Source organism: Mastacembelus armatus, chromosome 21 (assembly GCF_900324485.2).
Source record: "Mastacembelus armatus chromosome 21, fMasArm1.2, whole genome shotgun sequence".
Taxonomy (NCBI): Eukaryota; Metazoa; Chordata; class Actinopteri; order Synbranchiformes; family Mastacembelidae; genus Mastacembelus; species Mastacembelus armatus.
Window position 1 is genome coordinate 8,398,292 of NC_046653.1, and position 23,247 is coordinate 8,421,538.

General features: G+C 37.5%; 1 protein-coding gene across 1 annotated transcript in view; it reads left to right on the forward strand.

The window, feature by feature from the left end:
- Nucleotides 1-23,247, forward strand: part of lrp1bb (low density lipoprotein receptor-related protein 1Bb) — a 236,311-nt gene that overhangs the window by 93,653 nt on the left and 119,411 nt on the right. Inside the window, exons 4-13 of the mRNA XM_026295401.1 lie at nt 2,554-2,673; nt 3,311-3,439; nt 5,968-6,225; nt 7,541-7,703; nt 14,740-14,962; nt 16,581-16,773; nt 16,912-17,055; nt 18,295-18,531; nt 19,088-19,268; nt 22,959-23,178. Coding sequence (XP_026151186.1) covers nt 2,554-2,673; nt 3,311-3,439; nt 5,968-6,225; nt 7,541-7,703; nt 14,740-14,962; nt 16,581-16,773; nt 16,912-17,055; nt 18,295-18,531; nt 19,088-19,268; nt 22,959-23,178 — 1,868 coding nt within the window. The remainder of the gene's footprint in view (nt 1-2,553; nt 2,674-3,310; nt 3,440-5,967; nt 6,226-7,540; nt 7,704-14,739; nt 14,963-16,580; nt 16,774-16,911; nt 17,056-18,294; nt 18,532-19,087; nt 19,269-22,958; nt 23,179-23,247) is intronic.

A 23,247-nucleotide genomic window follows, 5' to 3' on the forward strand; every position in this document is an offset into this window, starting at 1 on the left:
GCTTTTTAGAAACACTGTTTTGCATGCTGATTTGGTAATGTTGGTCATTACTTTAATAAAAACACACTCTGACAGCACTAGATTTCTGGCAAAACCTATTACCTGATGCTAATTAGCTATATACCGTATGAACATAATGTTCAGAAGAGAGGGTTATGGCTATATAAGTACAGTGAGCTCTCCAACGGGAACACAAACATGTAAGGTGAATTTCATGCAGGCTTCAGCAACATTTAAGACTTTGCTAACCTTTCTGACTTATTTGATGGTTTGATGTATTTGATTTCTAGTTTCTAGTGAAAATTTTACCTTATATCCAAGAGATAAATTAAAGACATTTTGTAGGAAGCTTCAGTTTTCTGTGCAGTTTAAACCCATCAGTAAATTGGTTTCTATTTTCAAATACCAATTAAGGCAAATACAGATGTTCAACTGTTGTTCACAATCTTTACTTATTCGTGTCAATAAACATGCTTTATATATAAATGATGACTTTAAACTTGAATGAAATTTAAAAATTTTTTTTAAAACGTCTATTTACTAGGCTTGTACATGAGTGTTTTCATCCTAACACTAAGGTTTATTCTTGGATAATGAAAACATGAACTCAGGGTTTTATGTCTACCACCTTATTTAAGCTTCACTTGACCATTTTAGATAGATACTTGACCGGTAATAGTGTATTAAATCTTCTACAGTAGAGTATAAAATAGCCACAGAATGATTAATGTCAACAACGTATCCTTTACATAAAATAAATTTCATGCCTTCGTGAAATTGTTTGTTTCTATATTCTCTTTAAAGTTTATGGCGCTTCAGGTCTTAGCTTCACCAGAATCATTTCAGCACTATGAGCCAGTCAGGAGTATTAATAAATCTGTCTCTGGTCATTGAGGACCATAGGTTACTGGGCATTTTACCATTTTAATACTTTTGTGTTTGCTTGCACTGTATTAGTTCAAAAAATAGTTTGCTGCAAAATGAAAATTCAGTCATTTTCCATTCTACCTCCTGTCAGTCAAAACTCCGCTGGGGGATATGTGAAAACTAAACACATATAATGTTCACCCCTGCACTGTAGTTCGATCTCAACCCACTCTGAAGCTGTTAGAGGTAACATTCACCTTGCATATTTTAATATCAACAGTGTTTTCCAGACTGTTGAGCATTTCAGTATTTATGAGATGCTTGGAATTATTTTGTCTAGTTTCATTGTGAATTTAGAAACAATCTGTGCCTTGTTACAGATGGACAAAAGTAATGACGTGTATATATATGCAGTTGTTTTTTTTGTTTTTTTCATAATCCTTCATGTCTTGTCCTGGCCTGTTAGTCAATACTCACAAGCCATATTTCTTTGTTGCATTCTAGTTTCCCTCACCATTAAACTCTTTTTATGATTATCAGTTGACATATTGCTCTCCAACAAGCACTCACTGAGATACAGTATATATTATATTGCTGTCCAAACAATCCAGCTGCACCATTCATCTTAATGTGTCACTGAGCTTGCAAGAAGTTTAGATACTGTGATGACAAACGGACCACTGATAATTCAGTGAGGGTTTAAAAGCGTCTGATCCACTGACATTATACTACCAGCTCTTCACAATCTAAGCCAAAGACTGTGTTCATTCATAAAAATATCATAACTTCCAAGCTTTGACTGTGGTTCGGTTCCCGATGTATTGTTGCATTTAAATACACCCTGTCAAGAAATTCGGTCTGCGGCTGCCGCATTTCGTGATGTCTTGAAATGGTTAGCACATGACAATCAATGCAAGTTTTAATCTTTTGGGCCTGTGAATTGACATTAATTAATGTTCTGCAGTGGTATATCAATCTTTGTGTAATTAAAGCTTTGTTTTGAGGCTCATATTTTCAATTGTGCCATTTATTCTGTTGAATGTTCATCGTGCCATAATTAGCTGTTCATTGTTCCTTTCTGTTTAAAGATTAGTGCTATACAGAGCATCATCACCAATCACAACATTCAGAAAATAAATGGGAAATGACAATGTAGGCACTTCCTGAGGGCTGCAACCAATCCATCAGTGAAATGATGAAGTTATAGGGCAAGGGTGGTAATCAGTTTTAATTGTTCCAATCAGAAGTCTTAGATTGCTGTGTTAATTTTATATTGTATTTGAAACTTAACATTCATCTACAATTTTTAGTGACTTTTTACTTCTCACCTGTCTGTATCCCTGTCTGTATCCTGACATTTAATAATTACCACAGTGACATTTCCTTAAGTTCCCATCAGATTATTGATCCTGTAGTTATCCTGTAGCCACATGAAAATGGATTTAATCACATCATTTCCAATATTTTCAAACCACTTTAATTTTCATGTGGTGAATCATGAAAAAAATAAACCTTTAACCTAAGAAGACTTTCACACTTCTGATGGTCAGCTGGAAATGTTTGCTAAATAAAAAGGAAACAGAGCTAAGACAACAAGAATTTCCAAAAGTAATTTCCCATTCCACCTACCCTTTTATATCCTCCGCCAATCCTCTTTCTTTTCTCCTTTTCTTTTTCCCCCTACAGAGCTGCTGTCAGCCTGTCATGAGCTCCGGTGCCGGTATGGTTGCGTCATGACAAGAAACGGCACCTTCTGTTTCTGTGCTGATGGCTTTGAGGTCGGTGAGGACGGGACAAGCTGCAGAGGTAGGATTCTGCAGTGTAGGTAGGGGGCCACCTGCTATGGATCCAAACACCCCTACCCACACACACACATACACATTTTTCCTCCCCGTCAAATCTCTCCTTTTGCCCTCGGCCAGACTTCCTTTAGATGAATAAGCAGGAGGTGTTAGCTATATGAGAACCATCTGTCTGCAGGCAGCGCCTCATAAGCATTACACCCTTAACATGCATGTGTACAGTACACACACTGCATACACAGCGCACAGTTTCTCTGTCTCTTTATCTTTCTCTTCATGCTCTTCGTATATGCCACTGGCCTGGTTTCTGACAGTCAGTGAGGAAGACAGGATTTTGCTGTCAGGTGCCTCTAAAGTTGTCTTACTGGACTCTCCACATACTAAAGACCTTGCATGAAATTGTATAATTGTGGTGGAGGAAGAAGTGTAACAAAGTCGAAGATCTTTCTGAATTTTATCCTAAAAAGACATGACAGAGTGGTTTACAGGGTTGTGCAGCTCCAAAAAAAGGCTCATTGATTATAAAGGTAATTATGCATGAGGTGCCAGAGTGAGGCCATATTAAGTATACTTTATGTATTTGGGTCATGTTTGAGCACACCTAATTTGTTACAAATGACTCCTTTCCTTTTTTTCCTAAGATCATGATGAATGTGCCATGTATGGTGCATGCAGCCAAACCTGCATGAACACCTATGGGTCATACAGGTGCAGCTGCACAGAAGGATACATCCTACAGCCTGACAGGATATCTTGCAAAGCCAAACAAGGTGAGCGGCACACTTGCATTGGAAAAAAACATAATCCGCATAGCTTTATGTTTAATTTCTAATTATAAACAGTTTTTCAATCAGAATGGAATTCTAACTTGTCACTGTCTTGGCGTTCACTAGCACTTGTAGGGCGAGATTTATGTGGTTTTAGTAGTGACCACAATCTATCACCCTCATGGGAATGGCTAGACGTGGTCAGGCCAGGATAATGATAAAATTAATGAGCATGAGACTTTAAGTGGGAGCAGTCTGGAGTATTTTGTGCAGAGACAATGCCCAGCATCACCCTGATTTATGTTAATGCCTGATGTTGGTAACAAATCTGTCCCTACTTGGAAATAAAACAACCGAAAGAGCTACTGTTTGTGGTTTGTCTGCCATCTACAAGTACACACTAAACTTGTGTGGTTTAAATTTGTGTCATGCATTGAACTATAAAGTGAAGTAGATTTTTTTAGGATGTTGTCATAAAGTCTTGTGTGAGTAGAAAATAGCTGGAGGCCAAACAGACCTACCTGGGGAGAACACCAGTGTTGCAGTTTTTAATCAATGTGACTGGTGTCCTACCAGGATTAAACTGAATATGATTACCCATAAACTTAACTGAACCCCATGCTCATATGCATTAATATTCATTTAGCAGAGAGTGGTAGTGGTAGAGTGATAACTACAGGGTTACCATAAGTTGTGAAAACTCATGAATATAAATTTCAGATAGAGCTCTCAGAGGCCAGACGATGAAAAGCAGCAGGGTATGAAAAACATATTAACATTCTGAGTATAAGATTGAAGTTAAAAGTCTTCAGCACAATTATTGTTATTATTTTTTTGAGAATTTAATCTTGATTTAATATCTTTTCATTTGACTCAGTCTTAAGTGAAAAGTATAATATTTTTGATTCTATTTTCAATTTTGAGGCCACAGAGTCCTGCTGGCTTTCATGTCTGTTTGATAATGCACTTCACTGACTTATGCTAAGTACAGGACCAAAGTGCGGATTATGGTCGTATGAGATAATTGCATGTTCAAACAAATAACTTTATCTGGCTCACGCACAATACTTTTAATGGCAGGAATTGTGTGGATGTCCAAATAACAAATCCACCCTTTCATACTCAAAGGATAAGACTTTACTTAATGCTTAACCCACAACTAACACGGTGAAAATATGTTTTTGCACATTATTTTGAATGTATTAAAAATCAAAACCTGAAATGTCTCATTAAGTATTTTTAAAAGCATTCAGACCCTTAATCCACTACTTTGGAGAAGCCCCTTTGGCGGCAATTACAGCTTTGGTTCTTCTTGGCTAACTTTCTTTAAGCTTTACTCACCTGAATGCAGACGACCATGCACTTGCCTTTTATTAGCCAGGTCATGGGCAGCACTCAATTTGAGGAACACCATACATAGGTATTTCTGCCCAAATAGCTTAGTTTTTGTTTCATGAGACCTGAGCATCTTTTCCCAACTCCTAGCAGGATGTCAGACAGTATGTGTCTTACTCAAAGTGGCTTCTGTCTAGTCATTCTTCCATAAAGGCCTGATTGATGGAGAACTGCTGAGATGGTTTAACCAAGTCGTTTTTGTGCTTAAACCTAAAGACATATGTCAAGTAAGAATGCTCTACGTTCATTACTGTAATGATGACAAGGAAGATCAATGGAATGATGACAACTTACAAAGCCTTCCAGTAGGGCCCCACTGAGCTGTAACTATGTTCCAGTAACATAGTTAAGTGATAATAGGCCATTATGCGCTTGATAGCATGTGAAACAATAACTCTAGGAAGAGTCCTGGTGGTTTCAAACATGAAAGTTTACAGAAGGTTACTTGAATGCATGTCATTTTTCTAACCCTAACCCTGACATGCATTGTGAATTGTGCACCTCACCTGACATACTACGTAAGTAGTTTTCCAGTCGGTTTGTCACAGATGACTCCAGTCAAATTCTAGATCTTATGTCATAATTAATTGTGAAACAAAGAGAGTAGTCATTGAGTTGAACTGGTGAGGAATATTGGGATAAAGACCTTTTTTTTATAAGGAGGGAACCTGAGAATGTGCACAGTCAATTAAAGCAGCTTACCTCCAGAGAGATTAGAGCTTTGAAAAAGTCAAGTCCAATTATTAACTTAATGTTATTATTTCTCAATTCCTCATTTGTTGTGTTAGTTCAAATCAGTAATACTGCATTGGATTGTTGTTTTATCCACTTTTGGAGTTTGATTACACTTTTTCTTTCTATCTTTCTTCATTTCTGTGAGTCTTTGTGTGACTCATGTTTTCTGCCTCCAAAGGCAAAGGATCTATTTTTATGGCATGCTTGTTGTTTTTTCTTTTTGTGTCTTCCCTGAAAGTATTTTCTCTGTTATTTAATTCCGTATTTGGAAATCATTTTCCTTCAATTTCGTTTATAAAGTAATCTTGTCTCAGGCGTGTCTTGATGTTTCAAAAGTAAAACTAATGCTACCAAATTAAAGAAACAAAATTATACCATCTATATTTTCCATTTCACTCCAGAGCCTGGTGACAGCCACCCAGTGCTTCTTATTGGTGGTTCAGATCGTATTGTCATCACCCATCTAAATGGAACAGGCCTCAAGCCCCTGAGGTCTCTGAGTGTAAATGGAACACTGGCACTGGATTTCCAGCACAAGGAGGAAAGTGTATGCTGGGTCCTGTCTATGGAGTCCTCTGGGCAACTCCGCTGTGCTGAAACGAAGAACCTGCGTGGATTCACACGGGAACAGGAAATAAAAACACAGCAAAGTTTGCAACGTATGTTTACCATATACCTTTTCATCACTTACCTATTCAAATTTGAATCCTTATGTTCTCATATTGTGAACATTCTCACCTAAAATAATAGTAGTAGACAGTAGTGCACCTTTAAGATGAGATATACATCACCCAGTAGTCTCTCACACACAGGTTCACCCTTTACTTGCATCTGTTTTTCTCTCATACTCTCTTCATTATCAGTCCAGTTGAAGTCTGGACCTTTCTCATGTAGCTGTCCATAAAACCCACAAGCTCTCTCTTCCTTCTCCTAGTTTATCTAGGCTCCCCCATATATTAATTGTGTGTATTTGTCAGTTCTATGAAGTTTTAAGACTAAAGTATTTCTGACATTACCTGCAGTTTATTGCTGAAATTGCAACCAAGAATACAGTATTAGCTCATGCATTCCTTTAGGAGAATCTAACAGAAACCTTCCAGCCACACAAACTCCTCAATAGTCATGGTAAAACTTAAATGTTCAATGCATAACATTTAGGGCGATCTATTAGCAGAAATGGAATATAGTGTTCATAAATGTTCTCATTAGTGAGTAATCACTGCAAAATACATTTTTGCGTTTTCTTAATCTTAGAGTGAGCCTTTTAAATAGGAAGAGGGTCTCCTTTCACATAGGCTGCCATGTTTCTACAGAAGCCCAGAATGGACAAACTAAACACTGGCTCTAGAAAGCGAATCATGTTTTGTTATAAAGGTGATGGCCACTGTACCCTCCCATGCACCTGCAAACAGGGGCTGGGGTGTGATCAGAAGAAGACATTCTGCAATCTCACCACTAGATGCTGCTAAATCTTTCAAATTTTACACACTGCATCTTTAAAAGGATACAAAAAAAATTTTGCACATCAAATTTAGTTTGCTCATCATGATACTGCCACATCTCTAAAAGTGTTTGTGTTTTGTCCTCTCTGCCTCTAAGGAGGCTCTTCAAAAGAAACCTGTTGATGTAACCAGGATTATCTCTGCTTGGGCTTGAAGACCATAATATATTTTTACAGAAACCCTCCATTACAAACTGTGGCTGTGCAATTTGAAAGATTTGGCTTCTACCAGGTTGGGAAAATCTAACAAAAGATACTATCAAGTTGCTTCATGGGGATTGTACCATGCAGTATTTTTGAATCTTGGCTAGGGGCTACAGGTTGGGATATCTAAGCCTCTGCTGTTTCCTTTCTGATAAATCTTTTTAATATTTCTCTGCTTATAACGGAAAGTATTTAAAAAATCAGGTGTATTATATAATTGGATGCAGCAGTTTAACATTATAATGAGACTCATATTTTTCCTATTGCAGATGTGGAGCAGATGGCCATTGACTGGATTACAGGGAATTTTTATTTTGTTGACCGGGTCACCGACAAGATATTTGTCTGTGACCATAGTGGGGACACATGTGTTACTATCCTACAACTAGATCTACTAAATCCTAAAGGAATAGCTCTGGATCCTCTCATGGGGTAAGTATTCTGCAGCCTACATAATGCACTATCTCTGATAGCACCACAAGGCTCATTTATCATCATGAATCTTTTGTTAAGGAAAAAAAAAATCATGGGAGAAGAAAAATGCCATGCATAACAATTGACTTGTCTGGAACTATTTGAGTGAGTTACAATGAAGGGATTTAAATGATTCCCTGTCTTTTGAGTCCTTTTCTCTTTGAGCCGTGTAATTTGGTGAATAGTTGTTGATGCTTCAAACAGTTTCTACTGTCTTCATTTGTATTCTCTGATTGCACCCGATATCCCTCAGTAGAAAATGCCCCTACAGGACTTTCCATTACATGATTTTTGTCTCTGCAGAGATCACAAAAAGCTGAGCAACTGCAGAGTGAAAAAAAACCCAACACTGCTCTCAGTGAAGTTGACAGTCACATGGATCACAGAGCTGCAGAACTCGTTTTGTCTTAGCAGTTTCCTGTGTCATTGTTTAGAAAAGAACAAAACAACCAAATAATTTAAATAAATTGTAAGCACCAGCTGTACCAGGTTTCAAAACAGTTATCAGCATTTTAATCTTGTTTGTGCTTTTATTTCCACTGACCAAGAGAAGAGCAAAGTCATTATAGTCTGAGGACAGGCAGCTACCTTGGAGTCAAGGCAATTTATTAATAATAAAATATTTTATGAGATGTTGAAAATTGCAATGCTCCTGTTGCAATAACAATGATAAAGGTGTTGTGAACAGGTGTACAGACAGTATAAGCTTCTTAACATACTATTACAATTACTTTAACAGTTGAAGTAAGAAAGTCGAATTGTGCTGGGGATTTCAGGTTTATGAACTGAATGTTATTTAATAGATTGGGTTACAATTGTAAACTATTGGGTCTAATCAGAACAGTCAGGTGCTGGGTTTGATTTGGCTGATGGTATCTCTGTGCTCTCATATGCTGGTCAGCTAGTGGAAAGCGAGAAGGCTCATACAGTTAAAGGTTTCTGCTTCAGTTGGCTCTCAGTGAATCATCTGCAAGGCAAGTCAGCCTGGTGTTTCACTGGTTTTGCCATAACCGCACATGACTCACACACACATAAGTGCCCTGTTGTGTGTATAGAATGATGATAGTATGGATTTAGAGTCTGCTGCTCCACAAGGGAGCTGGGCATCCAGGCTGTTGGTTAGATTGACTATATAAGACACTGAAGTTTTCCCAGGCTTCTTCCTAACTCTAATTGGGGAGGTATGGTTGCAGCTGTTTCTGAAAAAGCAAGCCTGAGAGAGTGATCTGTCAGCCTGGAGCAGTGGAGTGAAAACAAAGGAAATCTGGGAGCTGTTATAAGAGCACAGCATGTGAGGAACAGTGTTTATAGAATATGCTTTGGTTTGGCCGTTTTTATTGTTATTTGACTCACTCTTTCTGTCCCCCAGCCTCTCTTAAGATTGGATAAGACATTTTAACTTTGCTACAGGAAACCTTTCAAATTGACAGTCTTTTCTTCTTCTCTTTGAAAAGCCTTTTTGGGCGAGAGTTTATCCAATCATTGGGTTCATTGGCTAAATTCCTTAGCACTAAAACAGAGGCTTCCCGCGAGTCTCATTTTATGGTCATGATGGCAAAAGATGTACTACTATTTTTTGACAATCCAATACACTCTTGTTTGACAAAATAAGCCATGACGATGTGAAGAAAAGTTTTAGGCTATATTCTTTGGTGTGCCTTGATTGGTGTTGAAGTTATCCCTGTCCTCTGGCAATGATGTCTATATACTACCAATATGTTTTACCAAATGTGCTATTATTTTATTTATTTTTATTATTTTTACTGCTGGTCCCTCATGATGATATAAGATTAATGTCATTTCTAAGAGAGAGCATCTGAAAACCCTAAGCATACAAAGTGAGGTGTGGATTGGAGAGGTAACTGTAATTTGTAAAACAATAAATCTAAAAACACCCTAAAACATTTAAAAGAATGATTAAGATTTATTTGTATTTAAATACTTATTTATGGCACTGTATTAGAAAACTGAAATACCTCAAAAATCATAATACACTAAAGGTTATTCAAGGTTTCTTCAAGTTATATATACTATACTGTGTTAAAGGTTGCACTTAGTACTATAGGTGATTTACTGTAAAGGTGAATTTCCATCTAACAACCACACATCTGAAAAGAGCAGCTGAAGTAACTCATCTTTTTCTGGCCACTGCTGTATAAAATCAGCAGAAAGCTAACACTTAAAGAAAAGCAACTGTGGAGTTTATAGCTTTTATTGATTGTCAGTTTTAATGGTGTCTACAGTCTTGTGTTTTACTCTGAGACTCGTACCATTTTTCACCACTCCCATGCAGTTTATTTTATCAGAGGTGCTCATTTCCAGAATCCAACATGGATCTTGTTGTACCTGCAGAATGCACAAGTACAGCATCAGCACACCATCCTAATCCCAGAAAGCTATCATTTGTATGCCACATGGAGGTACAGCTGTTTGGAAAGCTGGGTTACTTGCTGACGCTGACAGTTTTCCAGCACAGCCTGGTCCAGGGTTCAAAGGCCAGCCCATCACTCCCTGACTTGACTTGTGCGGATTAAACCGGCTCCCCTCTGCTTTCTCTCTATAGCTCGTTATCATTGCGAGCTTATGGAGCTCCGTCCTCACAATGCCACAGTGAGACAGCATGGCAAGCCCTCCATCTTAATTACTGTATGTGCAAACCTATGAGATTACATGTAACAACTGTGTTCCATGGGTTCTGGCTCCCTGTGTCATAGGAACTGATTTTGAAAGCCCCCGCAAGGTTTCTGTGTTTCTAAATGGTTTGGCTCCTCAGAGTATCAGACGTTGTCTATGATTTTATGTCTACTCACATACCCTGAGGTTCACTGCAGCTTGCCTTCTAAATGTCCCCAAAATTACCACAAAGGAAATGGGAAATGCTGCTTTTATTGCATTTGCCTTCAGGTTATGGAGCTACTATATATTAGAAAGGCAGCCTCAGTGGGCATGTTAGATGCCATTCAAAACATTCTGATGCTGTTTTTAGAAATCTAGTTTTACAATGTTATAGTCCTTTTATGTATTCTTTTAATTTATTTATTTATTTATAGGTTTCCTAAACCTATAGGTTTAGGCCGAAAAGTCATTGGTTAATGTTTGGAAGAGATCATGGTTGTGGTTAATATCATATCATATATCGTTGATATATCAACTATTTCAGCTCATTCTCAAGTCATTTTTTATTTTTTAAACATCTGTTTGTCCTGTTAATTTTTTTTAAAAATCCATAACAAAAACTCAAACATATTATACAATATCCTCTCAGCTTATAATGTTGTTTTTGCTAATTAACAAATTTGGGAATCCAATAAGTTACACCGAGTGGTGTACATAATTTCATTTGGTTTTCCTACCGTCCTACATTTTAGAACCACTCCTTCCCATTGAATTTCAATTCATGTTATACTGGGCAGGCGGTATATCGCTGAGCTGAAGCAATGTATCGACTGCAACTTTTTCATTATAATTATATTTATTATATTATTTATTTATATTTATTTATTACATTTGACAACAGAGGACTTTTACTTTTTACTTTACTTTTCAAGCAAATACTTATGTCATCAGAATAATTTGAAAACTGACAACACAATGTAAATGCTTTACACCTAGGAGCTTCATTGTAAACACAGCTGGTGTCTGAGGAGCAATGCTTTTTCTTCTCTTTCACATTCATAACAGGCCCACAGAAGGAAGGAGTTTTATGCTGCTGTGTTTTAGCTATGCTCATTTCTTCTAGTGCAGTCTAAGTTTAAACTGCCATAACTGAATAATATCACAGTAACACCTGATCATAAACCCTGACTTTAATGAAGCGACTGGTCTTTTCATACTTTACAGTTACAAGATCTATTAGTTCTACTAACTATTCTACCTCTGGACCTTTGGTTTTCAATTCAAAATAACTTCTATATTGAATGTTATGTATATAGATTAGATTGAGCATTAGCAAAAGTGTCAGTGTTCATGGTGACTGTCACTGTAAGGCTCTTTCCTAATATAGAAGAACTTAAGATAGAAGATAGAAGAACTTAATCCATCCATCATCTAAACCAATGTATTTCTATTTAGGGTCACAGGGATCTGCTGGAGCCTATCCCAGCTCTCTTTGGGTGAAAGGCAGGGGTCCACCCTGGACAGGTCACCAGTCCATCACAGGGCCACATAGAGACAAACAACCTCACACACTCACACTCACTCCTATGGACAATTTAGAGTCACCAATCAACCTGACATACATGTTTTTGGACTGTGGGAGGAAACCAGAGTACCTGGAGAAAACCCACACAAGCACAGGGAGAACATGCAAACTCCACACAGAAAGGCCTCTGATGGGTTTCAAACCAGGAACCTTCTTGCCATGAGGCACCAGTGCTAACCCCAAATCCACCATAGTGATAACTTAATGTCAAAATTAAAAACCACATTGTATAGAATCAGTTACAAATAGCCACATTTCCCTTAGTCGCTGCCAGTACACCTGCAGGTTTCTCTTGTTTTTACACAGCACATATTTGTTGGACAACTGTCAGCAGGGAATACTTACCACTCAAAATTAGTTTTTGAAACAATGGGTGCTGATTTTTAGAAAGGAGAAAAAGCAGGCCTCTATTTTTTATCTGGAAAATGTCAGTTTTGCTGACTGAAATGATTAACTGTTGCTTGAAGATTTTTTTTTTCAGCAGGAAGATTAATTAGGTAGATAAATTAAATTGTAAAAAATATAATGGTAGAGTCAAAACAAATGCTGTCTGTGGTTGACTTAATAGAAGAGTCCTTTAAATGGGGTGTTAAACATGCACTTGATTTATGCATAATATTCTACTAAAACAAGTCCAAGGTAAAAAAAAAAAAAGTACTTTTTCACCTGTTGATGAATCATGTGGGAGAAAAATACAATTAATTAAATAAATAAAATAATATTAGTACTAATTAAATCTAGATTTAAAGCATGATGAAAAATAAAGACTAATTTAATTTTAACGTAACCATATTTGGTTGCTCATTTTACATGCTGCATAGGTAGCTTTGCAGGTGATATCCCCAGTAGCATGTCGTAGGGTAGACATGTTAGTAGTAGTAACACCCAAGACTATATCCTACACAGCTGATGTGATAGTTATAAATGGGTTTTTAATTTATTTTAAACTGTAACCACAATAAATAGTGAGTTAATGATATATGCTGTGTTTGGCCTCAGAGGTAACAGTAGGCTACTTGAATAGTATGCTAGTTAACCAGTTAATGCTAGTGTTTGCAGCTTATGGTTCTTCAAATGGTCTATTCCTGCTTCAACTAAGATACCATGCTGTATATCTTTATTTATTTTATTTAACCAGATAGGAACCTCATTGAGATTAATTTTTTTTTTTTTTTCAAGATTGATCTGGCCAAGACAGCGACAAAATGGTTGTGTAACATCAATAATAATATCAGAAAACAAATATTACAGACTTATAGACTCCAAACAAATAAGAATGTAATGTAAAAAAATATAAAAATAATAAAACATCAAGATTAATCTATACATATTTAAAACAATTACAGTGTCTGAGAAAGCTTAATTCTGCATCTTTTAAAATAGGCTTTCCCCCAGTGTAACCAACTCTGAGAGCTTCAGATCTGGAATGATCTGAATATCATTCCAGGAGAAAGGTGCAGCAATATATAAAAGTTCTTTTGCCTAGTTCAGTTCTAACATTTAAAATAGACATTTGCATAGTGTTATGAGAGCGCAAGTTGTATTGCTTTTGGATTCTACGCATACGTGAAGATAAATAGGAAGGGGTCAGCCCAAGAATGGATTTGTGAAATATGAAATGTGAAAACCTGCATATATATAAAGATGGCCACTAAGGCCACACCTTAAATGACAAAACATGATCAATAAAAATACCTAAGTATTTACATACAGTGACCAGTTCAATTTCAACTCCCAGGTCATTGTGATTGTAATCCTTTACCATTTGAAAATAATACAAGCTTAGATTTGTCTGCATTTAGCACTAACTTCAGCTGAGTCAGACGGGACTAAACAACATCAAAAGCAGACTATAGTAACTGAAAGGTTTGTGTCAATGAAGGGGACGAGCAATAGATAACCATATTATCTGCGCAAAAATGAAGTGCAGCATTCGGAAGATCGTCACACACGTTCACATATAAAGAAAATAGTAGGCCCTAGTATAGAACCCTGGGGGACACCTTTCGATATAGAATGAAAGTATGATAAAACCCTTCAAAGTGGACACACTGAGTTCTAACTGTCATTAATTGGAAATCCAACTAACAGCACAGCTGTATAAGCCAACACTAAAAAGTTTATTCAACAAAATAACATGGTCAACTGTGACAAAAGCTTTTGACAAGTCAACAAATAGAGCTGCACAATCTTTTTTGCAGTAAGCTCAAATTGTTTAACCCCTACAGTAGTTATGGTTGAAGAGAAGTAGGGCTCATTCTCTTTTGTTTGATATCAGACTGGATGTAATAACTGAAACAGAGAACCTGAAAAAATAAAATGTTCATTAAAACAACTAAGAATCATTGATTTATCAGTTATAATACATGAGTCTTTCACAGTGCTGGCTGGCAGCTCATTCATAATTAAATCCCCATATGAAGACTTTGTTTTCCAAAATTTTTGCGGATCATTTAGATTACTAATGATTTTGGCTAAGTAAAAGTCAGACCTGGCTTTCTTAACAAGGGACGTGAAATGATTTCGGAACTGAAAAGTCAGCCAATCTGCTTGAGACTTAGTGTCATTCTGTTGCAAATGGCTTAAGGTAAATGCAGCATCACACAAACAAGACACAATAATACACAAATGTGTACTGTTGCTGGTAGTGTATGTTCTTCCATAGAATTTCTGTTTTACTTACTTTACTTTACTCTGTGCCTTAGAAAATCTTGAGCAAAGAAGGAGACTATGCATTCTTAACAAAATAGTATTTAAAGTATTTAATTATTTAAATATTCCCATCCTCTGCAGAATGCTCTTCTTCACTGACTATGGGAATGTGGCCAAGGTGGAGCGCTGCAACATGGATGGCACCAACCGGACCCGGCTGGTGGATTATAAAATTGAGCAGCCCACTGCTGTGGCATTGGATGTGATCAAGAAACTGGTGTACTGGGCAGACGCCTACCTGGATTACATTGATGTGGTGGATTACCATGGCAGGAAAAGGCACACTATTATTCATGGGAGTAAAGTGAGTATCACATTTCACTGTGAACACTGCTTTTTGTCTTCCATAGGCTCAACATCATATCCTGCTTTGCGGAAAAATGTCAGTGGGAATGAGAATAGACAATTGACTACTCTTATCAGTACCTTCTCCCTCTTCATTTGAAAGACTTGTGAAATTGTGACATGAGAGGGTGTTTCTTGGTCAAATTTTCTGATTTATGGCCCCATCCTTTATCATTGCAAGACAGGTGGTAAATTCTGTACTTATAATTCTGTATTATAATTCACTCTTCATTTTAATAGAAAAGGGTTTTTGAATAGGGAATAGATGGTTCATTAAATTGAAGGAACTGAGACACATGTGTCTTCTAAATGAACATATCAATAGTCTCTCCTGTAGTACACTTTTGAGGGCTTTCATCACAGATTATGACTATTCATCATGTAACCCTTTCAAGCAACTTGAGCTAGAGATTCACTCCTTGAGGAAAGAAAGAACATGCATTCAAGGACGTCGTTGTGCACACAGGTGTTCTTTTCATAAAACAGATTTTTTTTTTTCCAATTATTTTTTTGGCCATGCTAGACAGAAAACTCTCATGTCATAGCATCTACATGACATGTGCCATGCACAACTCTTTTCCATAGATTGTATGTGATTTTTTCCATCATGAATGTCACTGGAATACATGACTACATAAAACTCTTATCCTGATGCTCTACATTTCTTTCTAGATGTCATGTTTTTTTCATATTTTTCAAGTTTTCATATGAAGATTATCATAAATAAACTGAAAACTATAAATACTTGTTCCCTCAGATTTGTCTGAATTTTCTCGCAGTAAAACATGATATTTAAAGTATCCTTGGCTCTCTAAATGTTCTATATTCATATTTACTATTGTGGTCAGAAAAAGTCTTGATTCTGATTGGCTGGAGTGCTGTGGATTGATCTTATGTAACATGGCTTTACTATTGTATTCCCTATAAACATTAAGCCATGTTAAAAGTAATAATTTCATCATTTCATCTCACTTCTATTTTGCATCTTCCCTCTTATGAGATCGATCCTGTCTGGTTGATTCTGTCATCTTATTCCATCCAGCAAGTACCAAATAGCATGCATAACATGAGCTGTAGGTAAAGCTGCAAGAAGAGTATATGTACACCCTTTAAAATAGTATGTATTGAGGTTACCATGTAAAAGTAGAGTGCTGAGGCCAAATTCCATAGAGTAGACGGTTGAGTGTTTTTTTTTTATTTTTTATTTTTATTCTGATGCAGGGTTTTGGTGCCCCTGATACCCAGGTATCACCCTGTGAGCTTAGGTGTACTTCTTGTGAGCACAGCTCATCCAACTATGTCGGTTTGTGTGGGTGTCAGCCTGCTAAATGTTAACATTGAGGCTGTGGTGTCAGGGCCTGTGGTTTCCCAGTGGAGTCCAGCATTTGACCCCATGTGGACTGCCAAATGTACAGCCCCTACACTGTTCCATCCCCTCCATGCTTGCTGCATGTTATAAGATAAAACTCATCTCATTAACTTGTTTTTTTTTGTCTTTTTTTGTTTGTATTCCTCTTGTGTATTACTTATTTTTGGCTTAAGAAAAAAAAGCACCACAGATCTTTCTTGTTTTTCAGGTGTCGTATATTTATGCATTAGCTGTGTTTGAGGACTACCTCTATGTTACCCACGCTGACCCTTCCAAAGGGAGTCCCTCTGTTGAGCTGCTCAAGATCCACAGGTTTAACATCACAGCCGAGAGCATGACACTAGTTAGCCTGGGGAATACTAGAGGACTTCGTGTTTACCACAAACTCACTCAGCCAAAAGGTAAAGGACATTTTCCTTATAGGTTAATGTGCAAGAATCCAGCCCATTTTATAACTCAAAAGCTGGAGTCTGGGTTAGTACAGAAAAAGCTTCATTCACTTATAATGATTTCAGTGTCCCTCCTGATTTTGTCCACAGTCAGGAGTCATGCATGTGAAATCGATTCTTATGGAAAACCAGGTGGATGCTCTCATATCTGCCTTCTGAGTGGGAGCTACAAGTCCAGAACCTGCCGCTGTCGCACTGGCTACAGCTTGGGCTCTGATGGACAGTCCTGTAAAAGTCAGTACACATTTTGTCTTGGATGTACTACACAATAAATAGATACAACATTGTGCATTTTAGTTCCTTTAAAGCTGTCATGTTTCTCCCACAGAAATTGTCTTCTGAAAGATTGTCATTGCCAGTGCCTGAAAAAGACATTCTGTATTTCTGTTCTTTTTGATTTCCACATAGATCTACAAAGGTCATACGTCAAATTAATGTTTGGGGTGTGTCACACTTGCATCAGCCTTATACTGACAGTGATAAAGATGATTGCTAGTGGACAGCCCCATTTGAAAGTGGCATTTTACTATCGACCTGCTGCAAGCCTGATTGATTATTGCAATAATGAGATTTTAAGTTTGTCTGCATGTGTTAGCTGGTCTGATCAATTGCTGGACATTGTGTAGTTGACAATAAAAGCATAAGATCAAATTGATGACACAATCTGAGGGCCCACCACATTTCGATCAGAGTAACGAAGCATTGAGAGGCTTGGCATGACACATTTGATTTATTCCCCTCTCATAGATGTTCTGATGACACAAGCTATCTTTCTTTTGCTCATGCTTTCCCACTCCCTGAGCATAATGAGATTCGGTGCTAAATGGTAGTGCTTCTTCATACAGCAGTCACAGTAGGGTTTGATATCTGGGTCTGTTGCAATGTTTAATTGTCTCTTGGGTACTCGGGTTTTCCTTCACAAAATGATAAATTGAAGCAAGGCATGTGTGGTCCTCACCCTCAGTATCCCAGTCTCTTGGGCAGGGCTGAAAGCGACGAGAGGTCTGCTTCTCTCACTGGAAGCCCTCTTTCATTTCACCTCCTTCCTCTACGGAGGATCCCAAAGGGTTCGAGAACATACAGCCCCCTGTGTAGCTGGTGGGCCACCGAGGAGCTACCTCAGCTTTCTAGGTCTCTCTGTTTGCTTTTTCTATCCCGATCCAATGTTATTTTAGATCAGAAGCAGTGTTCACAAGCCAAGGTAAGTATTGCCATTGTCTGTTTGCTCAAGCATTTTCCTTCTCTTACTGTCAAGGCAGCTTTGTAGCAGGATTGTGATTGAGGGTAGAGAGTATAGTCATTGGCACTGATTACTGGCTCCATTAAGGTGGATGGATGCCCTTGGCTCTGGCTCACATATAAGAACAATGTGGCTGGTAAGAGGGTTTAATGCTTGGATCAGCGCTGATGAATTAGACCAATTAATTGGCAATAACAGTAAAAAAAATGGTTGTGTCCTTTCTTTCCTTGTAGAGCCCAAAAACGATCTCTTCCTATTCTATGGCAAGGGGCGTCCCGGAGTGATCCGAGGCCTCGATATGAACATCAAGTCCAGCGATGAGCACATGGTGCCAATCGAGGACCTGGTAAACCCTCGAGCCATCGACTATCATGCAGAATTGGGACACATCTACTTTGCTGACACCACCAGTTTCCTTATTGGGCGGCAAAAAATCGATGGAAGCAGCCGAGAGACAATACTCAAAGATGGTGGGTCTAAATGGTGTTTTTTATAATAATGCAGTATCTGCCTAGAAGTTTAGCTGACTGAATGAAATAATTGTTACTTACTATTGCAAGGTTAAAGCCATTTAACACTGTTAATTCTATTCAAAACTTACTCCATTCCTTATCATATATTGTACCTCATATCAAGATGAGGTCTGTAGCTCTTAATTCTGCAATATGTCTACAACATTTTACTAATGACTAAGAACCATAACATTCACTATTAAATAAATTAGATGTCACTGAATGGCATTATGATTTTACTAAACAAAATTTTGTTGCCTTCATATTTGGAAACTGATTTTCTTAATACAAATTCCTTGATGATTGCATTCATTATATTTTTCCTGTGAGGCATTCTGGACACAAGATTGCCAGAATACTATTTTTTAGTGCTCCTATTTTCTTTACATTGAATTGAGATATTACTGATTGTAAAACCAATCAAAGTTACAGTAGTGCACAGGAGAGGTTTGCTTTCTTTTCTGCATATGTTCAGTGGTTCTGCTGAATTATTTTAATGCTGATTCTGTTGCAGAGCTTGACAATGTTGAAGGCATCTCCGTAGACTGGATTGGGAATAACTTGTATTGGACTAACGATGGCTACAGGAAGACTATCAGTGTCGCCAGGCTGGAGAGAGCCTCACAGACCAGAAAAACTTTGTTGGAAGGAAACATGTCACACCCCCGGGCCATCGTGGTTGACCCTCTTAACAGGTAAGAAAATACCCTTTCACCAATGTTCTGTAACAATGTAAGGTTGTTTTTGTGAAAAAGACATCCCTGTACCCAGTTGTATTTCAAAGAAAAAATATGCTTGTAACATATATTGCTAGAGGTACAAATTAATTAGATATGGGCGGGCTGTGGGTGAAATATGACAGAGGTATAAAAAAAGCAAGGAAAAAACCTGATTTTGATTTTGCAGTCTTTTCCAGTGTAATTTCTTTCAGTACTGACAGTCAATGAGAAAAAATAATTATCTTGCCCTTCACATGTCCAAATGGGGTGTGGAGAATTTCACAAAAAAAAAAAAAACAAAAACAAAAAAAACGCTGTCCTTTCTGCAATTTTATTTTAATCTATCAGTTTGTTGCCACCAGATCTTGAATCTAGATATATATTGGTTAGATTTAATTTAATCTAAATGAATAATGAAAGGACACACTCTGTATTAAATGTTTTCCTCCAGTCATTGTGCCCCCACACATCCTAAACTCTACTTTGGTTCTGGTGCTGAACTTTGTGAGTGTGCTGCATATTGGACTTGTGCAGTACCCTCTCTTTAAAAGTATGTGTTGGTGTTTTCCTGTTATAACTCCTTTTTTACAAGTCAAACTTTTACTAAAAAATTAAGATTTCATGTAAATTGCCATAAAATATATGCCATGTTTACTTTTGCACCTTTTTTTTTTTTTTTTACCTCAAATACCGGTGGTAAGGCACAGGTTTTTTTTCAAACACAACCAACATGTGTGAACCAAGGTAGGAGAAAAAGAAAGAACACTGTGGTGGTGTGCCAAGGGATGGTATTCAGATATCTGACAGCTGCCGAGAATGGCATACAAAAATGTTTTGTTTTGAACCTTCTTGTTGCAAATACATAAAACATGGTTGTAGTTAGTCCTCTGCCTTTTTGTATAACTCAATATCACTTTGCTTGAAATGTTAATCCTGAAGGTCTGGCAGACATATGCTTTGACTGATGATCACATCAAACACCGATCAGAAGAAAGTGTGGGGTGCACCTCCACCCCCAAGTAAAGCAGCATGGTTAAACTTAGAGAGCAGCTGCTGTTTTAATGAGTAGAGGGTTGTGGGGGAGAAAGAAAATCATTTTGTTTCCTGAACCTAAACCACAGCAACCAGCTTGATAGCCACAATTAACCTGTTTGAAATCTGTGTAATCCTCATCGATGGATCATTTGGTTTTCCTTTACAAGTTTATATATGGAGGACCCCACTAACAGAGATGGACATTAGCATAAAGAGAAGATACTGAAAAATGGTGTCTCAAGGATCTGAAGGATGAAGATTTTCAGGCTTAAATCTTATTAACACATACCAAATCCATAGCAGTCAGAGATTAGTTTTCAAGCCTCAAAGGGATTGTTCTTGCCATTCTGCTATACACAGTTGTTTCACTGCTATGGTGTACACCAAACTAAATCCTACTGTGTTCATCCTTATTTTGGAGTGTTTTTTTCTTTCTTTTGATTTGTCTATAGTATTTATCAGCACCTTCAAGTCCTAAATAACAATTAAGGCAGCTGTTTGCCATCTTTCTAGTGTTGTGCTTTGTTCTTACCAATAACAGTGATACTGATTCAAACATTCATATTCAAGTCATATTTCACAGTGGTGCCGACAGAATATTGAAGGAAAATTATATTTATCCCAGTGATAAAACAGACAGTGATTTTAAAATCACTTTGCATGTAGGCCTTTATTTTGCATAAAAAAAAAAAAACATGCAAACAACTGTGCTTTAAAAATCTGAGACTAATAAGGAAATATCCGGGAATCATTTTATATGCTGTACTTTTTTTTTTTTTCTTTTTTAGAATTTCAGCCCTGATGGCTATACCTTAGCAGCAGTGTTGGCGGTGATTCCATATCCTTGAACAAAAAAAAAAAATTACTTTTTGTATAAGGATTAATAGCATTTACTCTGACCTTCCCACTGACAGCACAATGATTAGAAAAGCTAGTTTTGGGCTTCTGAGGGAGCATTCAGCCTGAACCTGACAGTCCTTTGATCTCTATCTGCTCTGCTGGAAGGTTCTCTTCAGGTGAAATGGGTGCACCGATTTCTTAACTGCATTTTCACAACCTTATTTTCTGCTCTGTTTGCCACCCTCAGTCTGTGTTGACATGATAAGGACTACTAGTGTCAACTTAACAGTGTCATAGCTAGGTATCTTTGTTGTATTATGAATTTTATGCACATCTTCACATTAAAAATAAATTAACTTATAGCTTATTGCTGCAAACAGCTTTATAGAAACTTCCATGAATCTTCTAATTTGAAGTTTATTTGTACATATTAATTACATGAGTATGCCCTTTGAGGATAGAATAGCATGTCGTACTGATTGCAAATATGGCTGCAATCAATTGATTACGCTTTGGTCAATAAAATGTCATCAAATTGGGGAAAATGCCATCACAAGGTCCCCAAAATCAAAATGATGATTTAAATGTTTTATGTTGTCCAACCAACAGTCCCAATACCAACACCCAAGGCTATTCAGATTATTAGCACATAAGGTGAAGGAAATCCAGGAAATATGGATCGTTGATAATATTATATTCAGGATTTTATTCTATTCTGTCTTTACTCAATACAATGGAAGTTGTATTCACATTTTTCTTACTATGACAGTGAAACTGTCACATGTCCATCCGGTGTGGTGTTTGTGTGCAGGCAGGCCTGTGTCTGCATGTGAGTAGTAAGCACCACTGAATAAGTCATGAAGTGTAAAGATGACTCCAAGACAGAGGGAGTCTTCATTCACCTCCATATCCCATTCTGTTTCATCTTGTCTAAGCCAGCCCTCTATCATTGATGAGAAACAGGGGCCGCATGGTTCAGTCAGCAACACTTAAACAGAGCAAATCCCCTGGGCATGTTACTAGAGAACAGATCACATCAAATTGGTGACCCAATCGTGTTTCAAATACAGTACCACACGTCCACTGAGAGTTGCAGTCTCGGCATACACAAGATGCCCTGAAAACTTTTATTTTATTTTATTTTTTTGCTAGGGGACTATGAGACTTCCAACTTTGCCTTGATGTGTAGTCAAGCTGCACTTTAACTTGATAAGCCTGAATAATTTCATAAGCCAAGATGCACTACCAGGGATGTTTGATTATTTGGTGTTACATTTGGGAAATAGATTTTCTGAACTAATGTTTATATGTTATATATTTGGCAGTACAGGTTGTGTTCTCTGTAATGGTCCCTGGATGAATCAAAGCAACATGTGAAAGATTCAGCATTGGAGCACACTAATGCCTTCTCTGTGAAGTAGAGAGTAGAGCACGCAGGCAACATTTCACTGTAATTAGTAATAGATCATTTTGAGAGAAGCCTGCAGAAATGTTGTGTCACGTGCATATTTACTGATAAGAAATCAAAGCAGGAGGAAGAGGGTGGTGGAGGGATCAACAAGCATTACACACCACTTTATCAAGAATGTATATGAATGAGAAGCAGACAGCTAAAATTAACTGCCTTAGTTTGACTGTGAGTTGTGATGAGCTGTAGTTTGGATTAGGATCTACTGATGTTGCGGCAAGAATAATGTGCAACCCTGAACTTCATCAGTGTCCCTTTAGGTTAGTTTATTGGTGCAACATTTGTTTGTCTTTACTGTATATGTGTGTCTCTCCATATGATAGCTGGATGTACTGGACAGACTGGGAAGAGGATGAGGTTAATGACAGCATAGGACGCATAGAGAAAGCCTGGATGGATGGGTCCAATCGGCGCATTTTCGTGACATCTAACATGCTGTGGCCCAATGGTCTGACACTGGACCACAGCACCAGCACAATGTACTGGTGTGACGCCTACTACGATCATATTGAAAAGATTCATCTCAACGGGACTGGAAGAATTGTAAGTTTCAGTATAGTGTCTATTATATCCAGGAATCATTTTAGCTGTTTTTCTTCAAAGTGAATCAGC